This window comes from Tenebrio molitor, chromosome 2 (assembly GCF_963966145.1).
Source record: "Tenebrio molitor chromosome 2, icTenMoli1.1, whole genome shotgun sequence".
Classification (NCBI taxonomy): domain Eukaryota; kingdom Metazoa; phylum Arthropoda; class Insecta; order Coleoptera; family Tenebrionidae; genus Tenebrio; species Tenebrio molitor.
The window spans coordinates 17,716,611-17,729,293 of NC_091047.1; the positions used below are offsets into that span (position 1 = coordinate 17,716,611).

The 12,683-nt window shown below is 32.3% G+C and overlaps 1 protein-coding gene and 1 long non-coding RNA gene across 5 annotated transcripts in view; one reads left to right on the forward strand and one right to left on the reverse strand.

Annotated features, from left to right (window-relative positions):
* Positions 1–8,864, forward strand: part of ITP (ion transport peptide) — a 44,144-nt gene extending 35,280 nt beyond the window's left edge. For 3 of the 4 annotated variants that reach the window (XM_069036814.1, XM_069036815.1, XM_069036813.1), the window contains exons 2-4: positions 6,536–6,792; positions 7,348–7,469; positions 7,869–8,864. In XM_069036814.1, coding sequence (XP_068892915.1) covers positions 6,536–6,792; positions 7,348–7,469; positions 7,869–7,900 — 411 coding nt within the window. In that variant the 3' untranslated portion in view covers positions 7,901–8,864. The remainder of the gene's footprint in view (positions 1–6,535; positions 6,793–7,347; positions 7,470–7,868) is intronic. The other variant, XM_069036816.1, reaches the window with a different exon arrangement.
* A 361-nt stretch (positions 8,865–9,225) lies between these two features.
* On the reverse strand, positions 9,226–12,652 carry LOC138122583 (uncharacterized). Its single transcript, XR_011156545.1, has 2 exons — positions 12,513–12,652; positions 9,226–12,453 (listed from the first exon to the last, which is right to left on the reverse strand). It is a non-coding gene; the product is annotated as an uncharacterized lncRNA (long non-coding RNA).
* Positions 12,653–12,683: the final 31 nt, after the last annotated feature.

Consider the following 12,683-nt stretch of genomic DNA (forward strand, 5'->3'; position numbering starts at 1 on the left):
TTGTTAGAAAATGAGAGAGACCCTCGATCAGGACCAATGAACGATCAGGATCATAGTCTGTCTTTGTCAGATACTGATCGTTCATTGGTCCTCTCTCATTTTCTAACAAATTTTCTACAAAATTTAGCATCGTGTCAAACAGGCTTTACAACCGACACGAGTTGTCAAAAAAATTATCGATAATTTGTTGGCGTAAAAAATTACCGCGTAATTCCAATTTGACTGGTCGATTTTTAAAAAATAGAGCATTTTCATTAGCCAAAATTTTATGAGGTGAATACATACTCGCCTGTCAAGCTAATTTTAAAAATTTTAAGCGATTTGGAGCCTTTAAGGGGCTCGTCGAACAAAAAACGTCGTATTCAACTCGTTAAATAAATATACTATTATATTAGATTAGGGGCCAGTTTACAGAAGCGAAATTAAGTTAATCGTAATCAAATGGAGATTAACTGGACACATGATCAGATTGAACCAATCGAAGTTCCGGATTCATGGGTTAATCGCGCATTAAGATTTAATTCGAATTAAATATTTCATTCTCTTTCTATAAACTGGACCTTAGTGTTTTTAAGTACGATTTGTATATGTATTTGAATAAATGTTTGATAATTTGATGTATGTACACAATACCGTACAATACAAATGTATTCATCCAGCGTATTTTATTATAATATATTAAAGTGAGTAACCTAAATGGTTTAAACACATCGTCAAAGATTTTGTTGCATAGACTCCGAAAAATACATGTTCAATTGTGTTTGAATAATTTATTTAAATGTAAAAAAATATATTTGTAAATTTAATTTGAAAAACAATTTTATGAAGCTCAAAAGTCTCAAAAGGGGACGTTTGATATTTAAATAAACATAAACATAAAAATTCACTGATTTACAAAACTGAAACTGTAAAGTAAGCAATTTATTATTTATTCAAATATTAAAAAAACTTCAAATTTGTTAGGATAAATTTTAGTACGGCGAACGGATTTAAATTTAAACATCTTTAATAGCTCTATTTATAAAAACTGGACGGATATTTGCAAGAAAACTTTTAATTTTATTTAAGTAATTTACACATCATTCCGATAATTTATGTGTAAAAATAAATTTTCGTACCGTTGTCATTTAATTTAGTTGCGTTTCCAACAATTTTGGTTGTCTATGTTGATCCCAAGGGCTAATCATTCTTACCGAGTACGTTGACGGAAAAGAAAACAACCAAGAGGAAGAAAACCGTGCTTGGAGAGATAACTTGATCTCGTTGTGTGGCCACTTGTGGTGGTTCTTTCAGAGGTTGCGCTTTTTCATTAAGTGCAAGGCCGATAGTTGCCAAAGGCCTCTAAAAACTTAACATATCTTAATCCTATTCGCTTTTATTCAATAAAGTCTCAACAGTTTGTGAAGAATCCAACGGAACCACGAACCAAAACATTTTCAATTCGACAGGACCGTACCAGAACATTTTCTGGCATTTAATTAAACAATGCAACAGTTAAATTTTCTCAGAAAAGAAACATTCCTGACAGTTTGCTAAAAATAGTAGAACCAGTTTAGAGAGATCACCAAGTTATGATAATACTATACACATTGCGGTAAAGCATATGATACGTTCTTGTCACACAACAGGTGCGCACTAATAATACTCAAATCGGAATTACAATATGTATTTACTTCTACTCGTATGTTGTTTATTATGGACTTGACTCCTTAATTTGTGACCATCAGTATTCAATTAACTTGAGCGACTCGTTGCTTATTGTATGACAAGTAAAATTTGTGACAGTCGTTAAAATCTTTTTGACTATATCTTCAATATCGTTTTAGATTAATCAGTTTTTAACTAGGAATTTAACTTCAATTGTTATAAAAATTAAACTATCCCAGTGTTATAGTTACATATTTTCTTAAGTAAAATAATTAATAAATTGGATTAGTAAATGTTTATTCCTAATTTGAGGAACATGAAAGATGACGCAAGTTGTTATAAAATAAATAATTATTCAATTCGCTTCTGATATGGCTTTTCCTAAAGACGTATTAACTCGTTTCGTTTTTGTTAAATCAACTAATAGTTTGCGGTGGTCGTTTTTTTGCCAAATCATACCTTCTCAAAGGCGGCTTGTTAACGAATAAATGGATCGCACATAATCACATATCTGCGAGAGAGCAAAAAGTTTAAAAAGTAAAGTTATGACTTCATCTCAACAAGTCAACAAAGACCACCAACCAATAACAAGTTACGGATTTTTCAGAACGCGGCCGCTTAAATTTTACCTGAGGCGCCGTTTCTGTTTGAAATATTGTACCGACGACGATTACGAAAATATTGTTGTCAACGTTGTTTAACTGTACAATTCGATAATTAATTTTGATTTTGATTTTATTTATTTGTGTTAATAACCTCTGTTCTACACAAGTCAGAATAATTAATTATCTTAATCGAGACAAGATTAAACATACGCATAAACTAGTAAGCAAACAAAATATGTAACAGTAAACTTCTGAATTTACAAATGTCATAATTTGGGACATAGACAAACATAAAACAGAACAAAACAAAACAGAATATAAGGTACATAAAAGTAGTACATTATAAGTACAGCTATACCTACATATACTAACATCTAAGCATATATACAGTGTGAAACAAAATGATTGTCATCTAGTTACCTTTGCATTACCCTTGTAAAAATACGAAATGCCGCTCTACAAAAAAAAAAGAAGGCTTAACCTCAAAATATATATACAAATTCTAAATGTGATTTATTGCGAAGGGATGATATGAATGCAAATCAAAGTTGAGACTGAAATTGAAAAGGAGCTAACAAAAGCAAGTCACAGCTAGTGTTGAAAGTGGCCATCAACGTTTGTTAATTCAATTTGGTAAATTGTAACAATTGTCAATTCGATTGGTGACATTTTTTGACAGAACTAATAGTTAGGCACTTCAAAAAAAAAGTAGAGCGGTGCAGGAATATGTAAATGTAAATACATGTGCAAAAATTCCAAATGAGGACAATAATTTTGTTCCACACTGTATATATGAATTTTGATAATTATGTAACACAACATTTGGCATAAAAACTTCTATAATCGTAATATGCACCTTCAATTAATTAATGAACGCCCAAGTTAAAAGTGAATTGAAAGCAATTTCAGATCGACTAGAAAAAGTTTTTTTGAACAATGTAAAAGTAACAGAAAAGTGAAATCAAGTTTTGTCGCACACTGCAAAATGATTTTCTCACTTTTTAAAAATATGACAGTTTCCCCACGTCTTATAGTGAAGGTACTACTAAAAGTGAACGTATGTTACTAGATTGGTAACGAAAGCGATATTAACTTTTTTATGCGTAAAAAAAACTTTGTTGTTCCTTAAGCAGCAGTTTTTGCTTTGTTTTCTTTTAAGGCGGATACGCATGATCCTTGTTTCGTGTACACAACTCTAAAGAAGCATTCTTGCGGTTTGATACGAACATCTGTAAACATGCAGTTTCCACCAGTAAAGTAACTGAGGTAACAGCAAATAAACCCAAAATTTTCGTACATATCGTTGAGACTGAAGTTTATAATAAAGCATCAACGTTAAATATGTAGTATGGAATAATATTAAAAAAATATATACATAAACAATTTGTTGTAAGTTACTGTTTGAAGCGAGTGAACATATTCAAAATATGTAGTATATTATGCACAGAGGGAGTAAAGTCGATGATTTTTACCCGAGGTGCAGTTTGTAGCCCGATGACGAAGCCCGAGGGTCCTACAAAGCACCGACGATAACAATCATGCAGTCCCGAGGTGCATAAATAGCTAATTTGCACGATCCATAAATTTTTATTGAAAAAAGCCGAAAGGTTAAAATAATTTATTACAATCATAAGTAGTTTAACAGACACATAAAAATTAACTAGAGTTATCCTAGTGTTTAAAAATACCATACTACCCAAGTCTTTTTATAAACCATCGTTCAATGTCAATTTTATCTATTTTCCAAAATTTTTTGAAAGTGTGTTATAAAGCTGACCAGAAATAACTCGGACTATTTTTAATAATATGAAAATAAAATATAATGCTCTGGCTTACAAAAATCAAACGCGCGCAAAATTATTCAATTTGAATGAATTTTTTAACTGCAAAATACGACAAAGCAAAGTGTTTACATTTTTTTGAAGGATATAAACAATTTTTCTTGCAATTAAGCAATATCGAGAGTTAGCTCATATTGGGGATTGTCCAGGAAGAGGAAGAAAACACGTGGACATGACGCTTTGTAACCACAAAATTGACAAAAACAAAGGGTTAGCACATAAACCCGGCGTATCTCGTGAATCTGTTCGAAAAATGGTTAAAATGCTCAAAAGTTCAATTGTTTATTAATAAGAACAAACAACGTCAAAAACTGATTAAAAAAATATTCGTCATAAAATAATCATTCTGATGAAGTAAGCGATGATTTAAAATATTTAATGATGTTGGCAAAATCCATAGGAAAGAATTTATGCCACTGGAAAACCTTTCTTGTTCGTTGTTATTTACCGCAAGGATATTTTAGAGGCGATATTTTTTTCCCTTGGGGTTTAAAAGAAATTAGCAATGACCAAGTAAAATTCCGTCTCAGTGCATAACGAAAGTTATGTAGAGATGATTTTTAATGTACATCATCATCAGTTCATCAGTTGTACAATATGAACACAGTGCTGCGCAATCTTGACGCGATGAATGACAGGTGAAAGCTTAGTTAAAATCACACAGAAATTTAAAAATTCTTTAATTTTAATTCACAAAGCGTGGAATTGAATTTTTTTCTCTTTGCAAAAGTTGTTAAAATTGTTATTTATAGAATTTATAAAGAAGTCACAACGACAAAGGCTGTGAATTTCTACAAAGAGATTTTATAAAATTACTAAATGTATCTAGATGCAAAGTACTATGTTAAAGATCCACAACGCTATAAATACATATGTTTGTTTTAATTGTAGTCTTCAGTCTAAAGGCATACGAGTACTATGGTGAATTAATTTTACCTAAGAATTTGCAACGAGGTAGTACTTAATGTTTGATCATTATTCGATCTATGTTACAATTTCTACACAAATTACCACAGTGTTTTCTAAATTTATATTTTAGTTTAGCGAATCCAGCGTAGTTATTTATTTAAACAACTTTATCTTGTAACTAAATTATTCCGGAAATATATGTTGGCAATAAATAGCACTGTTAATCTTATTATTACTAATGTTTATGCAAAACAATTCAAAGAGCCCTAGATATCTAAGCCCTGTTCACATATCAAAGATTCACCGCGCGTTATCCGTTGACTTATGTTGGTTAAACAATAATAATAATGGACGCATGTGCTTTATAAAAATTTTAATATAATGCCACAAAAAGAAAAATTTGTTTAAAATAGATATTTATGCATTAAGGGAGATATGAACATGAATTTTCCCTGAGGTTTATAAGTCAACCGAGGGGAAAAACATGAATATCTCCCGTGGTGCATACAATATTTTATTTTTTACTGTCTGTCCTTAAAAGTTAAATCTTTCTTAAAAATATTTTTGGTTCTCATGGAAGGCGAAAAAATTTGAAATATCCCAAGGGAGTTATGAGTTGTTTTTCATAATGTGTATCTATGAAGAAAAGAAACAATATCGTGTTACTAAAAAATAAAAAATGTAATAATATTAGATCAAAATTCGAAGCGTTCCCACGTGTATTTTCATGTAAAATCAAACATTATGTAGGTACAGTTAGGGCCCTTGAAAATTAGGACATTGACTTGTGTGTGTCGATTTTTAACAAATCAGTGTCGTGCACGATTTTTAAAATATGTATCCGAATTGCAAAAATCTGTTATAGTAATTAAACTGAAGGACGGTGTGTATAAAAAACTATTGTATTATTGGTAAAATGTAAATTAGAGGAAACTGAAACCATCAGAATGAAACAAAGTTATCTTTGCAATATATTTTGTATTCTACGCCACTGATTCGTATCGTTCGAGTGACATTTTGTAAACTTCACTTTCAGTAGGTACCAATTGAAAACACCAAAATTTACTAAATGAAAACAAAAAAAATATACAATTTCAAAATAATCGTAAAATGAAAACTTTTACTAAATAAATAATTTGTAGCTGTTTAATGCTCAGTGCGTTACATTTCAGGAACAACAATTTATGTTGCTAAACGTTGTTACGTATTATACTCAATGTCACTCAATTTTATTAGTTTCTTTTATATTTTTTATAGTATTAATCTTAACACTGCTAATCATAGTGTAACCAATCAATTGCAGATATTGGCGTCCAGCTAGTTAAATATATTATCCTCGACCACATTTCTGCCAACACTAGACAAATATTAGATGCTCGTTTTTGTAGATGATGTAATTGATTAAATGTTGATTACTACACTATTATATGATATAAAAAAATATATTGAACGAACTAAATCACAGTTTTATTATTTCACGATTCGAATTTGAATTTGTTCATTAATTGACTAATGAATTTCTTATTGTTCCAGATGAGTTACCGATCATCAATAATTGTTAACACTCAAGCAGTGTGGGTGTGTATGACCCTAGCGGTGATCATTCAAGCTGTCACCAGCATCCCAACCAACGGATCCCCGGTTTTACTTCCGCACCACTTCACAAAACGGTCATTTTTTGACATTCAGTGCAAAGGAGTATACGACAAAAGCATATTCGCCAAACTGGACAGCATATGCGAAGACTGCTACAACCTATTTCGAGAACCACAACTCCACTCCTTATGCAGGTAATTCCAAAATGTTAATTTTTAAGTTGTAACCCGCCAGAAAATGTTTCTCAGAGCGACCTTATCGTTGTTTCCGGTTCGGGAAGCTGAATATTGATATATTAATATCACTTTAATTTAGTGTGAGAAAATTAAACGTTTTTTACGATAAGGAAAATATAATGAGTCAGAGGCCCAGGAATGTTGTAAAAGATTACTCAAACGTAGCTTCTTGAAATGCTGACTTTCAGGCTTCCGGAAACCAGGAATTTTTCATTGACTACTTGCGAGAAAAGACGTTACCTGGAACTACATATTTTGATTATTATCCGAAATTTTATTATACGATGTTAATTATGTGTAGAAAGAAATATTTGTGTTTGCTTTTCGACTCTAAATTTAACTGAAAAATACACTTCTCTATGACTCACTTATCTTCCAAATTTCTTCGGTGTTTACAAATAAAAATCGAATAAAGCAAGAATTGAACTTATTTATTTCCAATTAATTAAAGGTCGGATATTACATCGAAATGACAATTTTAAGCACTGTACGATTTGAAAAATTTTCTTACAGGAAAAACTGTTTTACGACAGATTACTTCAAAGGATGCCTTGAAACTTTACAGCTATCCGACGAGGAGGCACAAATTCAACTATGGATAAAACAAATACGTGGAGCTGAGCTGGGGGGTTTAGGTACACTTGCACCCCATTTTAAGTTTTTAACCTTCTAACCTACTTTTAATTCATCCTCTCAGTAACCTATTTCTAACAATATTTTTAGTTGCATGATCCCTAAAGTCCAAAATATTTTCATTTGCATTTAAAACATAAAAGAATAAACTCAAACAACTACCCAAATGCAAAATATTTTTACACACAACTGACATTTTCTTGTAAAATTTTTACCACCTTCGGTACATGATTTTTTATTTTTTCCTCCCAATTTTTTGTACTCACATAACGTGGGACTGGGGTGATATTCGAATTTTTGTACAGCATTTTGAAGTGTGGTTTTCCATCATGCGTCCAATCTTCTGCATGTGCTTTATAATGTACCAATTCGTAAACTAATTGTGTTCCGTAAATTTTTAGGTCCCAGTGTTTCTCCACCAAATACTTCGTAGGGTGCGTTGAATCTCTGTTGTTGAGCGAAGAAATGCCAAATTTCCGCAAGATGATAGAATATTTATCAAAATGAATCTCCTACTATTCTAGTCTTTAAAATAAACCACATGTACTAAGTTAGATATTTTGACAGAATTGTTGTTTTTGTATCAGCTTCTCTTTTACTTGGTCGAGTATATTATTTATTTAATTTTATTTATATTGTGGACAGAACGCCTTTAAATTGATTCTGAGCCCCTCAGATGTTCGCTTCTGTTTTTCAATTATTGTATTATGTGACCAAAGGAAGCAAAATAATCGCAAAAGACTTGAACTCATTTTTGATTGTTACTCAAAGATTAGTTTAAAGTTTTGCTTGTAGGGACATCACATCCATATTGCCAATGTTACAACAAACCTTTTGTAATGTAAATATTTCAGTATACACCACCAGCACACTTATTTATTTCACATTACATAAATATTGAATTATTTTTGCGTGGCTGGATAAAATAATTCAACATTTCTTCCATGATTATTTCATGCATTTTTAATACTCAGTTAAATGAAATAGAATTATTTATTAAAATGTAGTTAAAATGTTTTGTATTATTACTTAGTATTTTAATTATTGTATTATGAGGGAATGTGCATACTTATTTTAGTTGTTAATTTGACATGATGAGTAAACAGTATCAAACCCAGTGTTCTTTTAAAAGAATGTACATTCCCACTTTTTGACATTCCGTAATCAGTATTGCCGAAGTTGTCATTAATGATTTTTAAATATTTTTACACAGGTGCCTATATTTCAATACTCAAAATTTATTATAACGTTTACAGATACTTTGTGACATTTACATAATCTAAAGTCTAAACTATACACAAAAATGTAACATATTGCGGTGTAATATTTTTTTAAACAATAATACTTGCAAATGGCAGCTTCAAAGTAATTGATATATGTAAGTACTCAAAAAATGATACATTAGTCTTATTTCTCCCATACATTTGTCCCCATTTTCCACATCCACGTCTTCCGTAAACGAACGAAATATTTCTCTGTGAAAAACATTTGAGTTGCACGTGCAGAGAGCAGATGACTTGCAATATTTTATCAACATAAAGCTCGAGTACTAAAAAAAGCCTGTTCAACCAAAGAAACAGAAAAGGGACATCGATCTACATCACATCAACTGTTCAAAAATATTTTACAGAAAGTCTTCACCTGCAACAATAGCAACAGTGTAATGGTTTGGTGATGTGTGAAAGAAACGTGAAAAGTCTGTTAAATCATACTAAGACATTGAGATCATTGTGAAACTTTTGTATTTCAAAGCAAAAAGTACAGTCGATGGACAAATAAAACTGGGACAAAAATGACAATCACATAAGTCAAAATTTACAAATTTGCATCGTTTAATTACGGCTTTATCACAAATAGGTTAACTTTGGTATGACATGTTATATAGACACTGACAAATATATTGACAATTCAATGGTCTGATTTACATAGATTAAATTTTAAGTGTCCCAGTTTTATTTGTCCACCGACCGTACATAGGGATTTTATTGAAACCGAAGATTGGCTCTCTCGGTGATTATATCTACATTACGATCTGTTTAAAGAGAGAAAGTTTTCTTCTAAAAAGATCAATGAAGATGCGACATGTGTATAAAGCACAACTTTTTACAGAAGAAAAGTGGGAAATTTACACACACGAGCCCATCGAATAGTTAATCCCACGTGTAAAAAAATTTCATGTTTCATGCACAAGCTGCATACATGACTTTTGCAACATCATTATCTTTGTAAATTAAGATAATTACGAAAAAGATAACAATAAAACTAATAAGTAATAAGATATGAATTATAGTCTTTGCCAAAACTAAATAACCACACTGTATTCTACCCAGAAAATCAACCGGCAACGTTGTGTACTTAGATTGGTGTAGCATCCTATTTAGTAATATCAAAATTGCCATTAGGTATACACTTAGTGTAATTTTGTTTTCACCAACTTAATTCAACAGGTGGTGGTTATTTGGGTTTGGCACGGCTTATAGATAGCATCAACCACTGTGGTGCAAATGACTGACCTGTTACCTACTATGACAACTTATATAAAAGTTAATGGCAAACGTGTGCGATTTGCACCACCATAGTTCAATACAACGTGAACAACCAGCTAAGCTAAATGTCAAAAACTGTCACCGTGTTGGAGTTTTTTACATTTATTTGTATAAAATGAATTTATACTGTGGTGAAAGTGATAACGAAGCACTTGCAAGTATTCCACCAAAAATTAATTTTATACTTTCGCTATTCTGTGTCAAATAAATAAAAACTGAGTTAAATACAAATATATTGAAAGAACTATGTAGTTTCTTAGTTTTTTATTTGGTGTTGTGTAACGTTGGTTGCATTGCATAGTAATGATTAACGGTATATTATTCAACAAGCGGATAATGATAGCTATTACTCGTGAGGACCATTTTGTAATTCATCCAAGCGAGTAATAGCCATTATCCGCGAGTTGAATAAGAATACTATACTTTTTCTATGACTACTTGATACAATTGCATTAAAATTTGCGATTGGGCTTCATAAACTAGTTGCTATGGTATTTGCAATGAGTTTTGAAATTATTATTTAACGGGCCGTGGGTGATGAACTCTGTTATGTAATGAAAAACACTTTAATAATTTACAGTATTATTCAACAGTAGATTTTTTTAAACATTTATCACATGTCAATTATAAGACACAAATGACTTAAACTGAAACTGCTGTTTCACTCTCCACTCATTTTTCACTATTCCGCAGTTAAATATCGTAGTCGAAGTAGGCGCGAAAACTGAATGTAAAATTTATGGTTGCCGCTCCACATAAAAAAAACATCAAAATGATGTAAATAAGTGAGTACACACCGTTCACACACAGCAGTTAAATTAGGTGCAAAACAACCCAATATTTTTAAAATTGATTGCAAAACAACACAATATTTCTGGATTCAATCGTTAATTTTAAAAAAATAAATAAAAATCTCATCACCGCACTTTTCACCTAAAAAATGACAGTGACAGCGACAAAACTGACAGTTCACATGAAAGCGGCAAAAATGTAATAACATGGGCATGGCCTACTTCGACTACAATCAAACAATGGAACAAAATCATTCAAACAAATCATAGACTCATAGTACAGTAACAGCATCGGTACTTTTTGTCTTGTACAGTTTTACAATAATTGTATGTCGCACCTCCCCCAATCCAACATATTTGTATGATAATGATTCAAAATAGAGACTGTTTTTTATACTGGTGAGTCGATATAACGTCGTCCTTGTAATTCAAAAATTTTAATATGTTGTACAAGGTTGGCTGCATTGTATGCGGGTCCGAGTTCATTCAAGCATGTTGTATTGAGTCACCAGTGTATTTAGCAATTAGGTGTGAATTCCCCGCAAGACAAAGAAACACACCTAGGACCAGGGTATTCACAAAATAGAATGAATAAATCGCACCAATCACAATATTGATCCATTTTACCTAGTGCATACGACGAAACATTCAGTTATGTATTTAATCTTTCACTTCTTAAGTAGCACCTTATAGGACCATTTTCATCTACATTCAGGCACTGCCCTGGTACTTCTTGACAAAACCCTTTAGTTCCGTGTGATTCCTGTTTCATTAATCTCTAGTAAGTAATAAATGAAGAGACAGTAGTCTCCTAATACACCTTTTTATGATTCTCGCCTCTGCTTCAAAATTTCAAATTCAAGAACCGGAGATTAACCAGATCTTGTTCTTAGATAATCTTGTATTGAAGATTTAAATAAATCATGAATTTTAAACTATCTTGATTTTGAATTTTGGAAATCGTTTTTGAGGTGCTAATTCGCTTACCATTTGACGTACCTATCCAAATAATCAAATTGCGGTTTCTGCAAGACTGATAGTTTCTCAAAAACCGCACAGACACCCAGGATGTGGTCAAGGAAGCGACGAAGAAGATATCCGGAAGGAGATACCATCCATAGGTACCTACACATCCCATTCACCGCGGTGGAGGCAAGGGCGTAACAATGATTTTTTGCTGGGGTGGGCCAGATTTTAAACCACAGACAGATGATAGATAGATATTGCAGATGTATCTTGTTTTTAATGTGTTTTACTTTTATTCTGGGGTGGGCCAGAAGGATTCTGGGGTGGGCCGGGCCCACCTGGCCCCCCCATTTGCTACGCCCTTGGGTGGAGGCAACAGAATGATTTAACAGCTTCGAAGGCTGTTGAACGATCAACGAGAGAAGAAATAACGAGAAAGATAGATAGTCAAAAGAGGAATGTTTATTTATTGATGGAAGAATCGCCAAAGCTGAACAGAAATCCTTGCTCGTCATCGGGAAGAGATATACATATTATTAACAGGACGCGCGAAAAAGTGGAAGCATTGACCACATTCGCCAACCAAGTGGAGTTGGTTCCGACTGCAAGACGTGCGAAGAACTCTGCGAAACAACGACGATTAAGAGATTGTCGACCTAAACGCGAATATCATGCTTAAGAACCTGAGAGTCAGGAACGCATCCGGACATAAATGCATTTCGAACAGAATTATTATACTCACGTGTTTAACGCCAATTCTACGACTTTGACTTTTTCTGTGGAAATAAAAAGTGACCCACACGACTTTAAACTTTAAACTATTCCAATAAGACTGACAAAGGGGTCAACCAGCATTGCACTAATGTTGTCCAAATAGCGGTTGTATTCACATTCTTGATGTTTGTAATGTTAG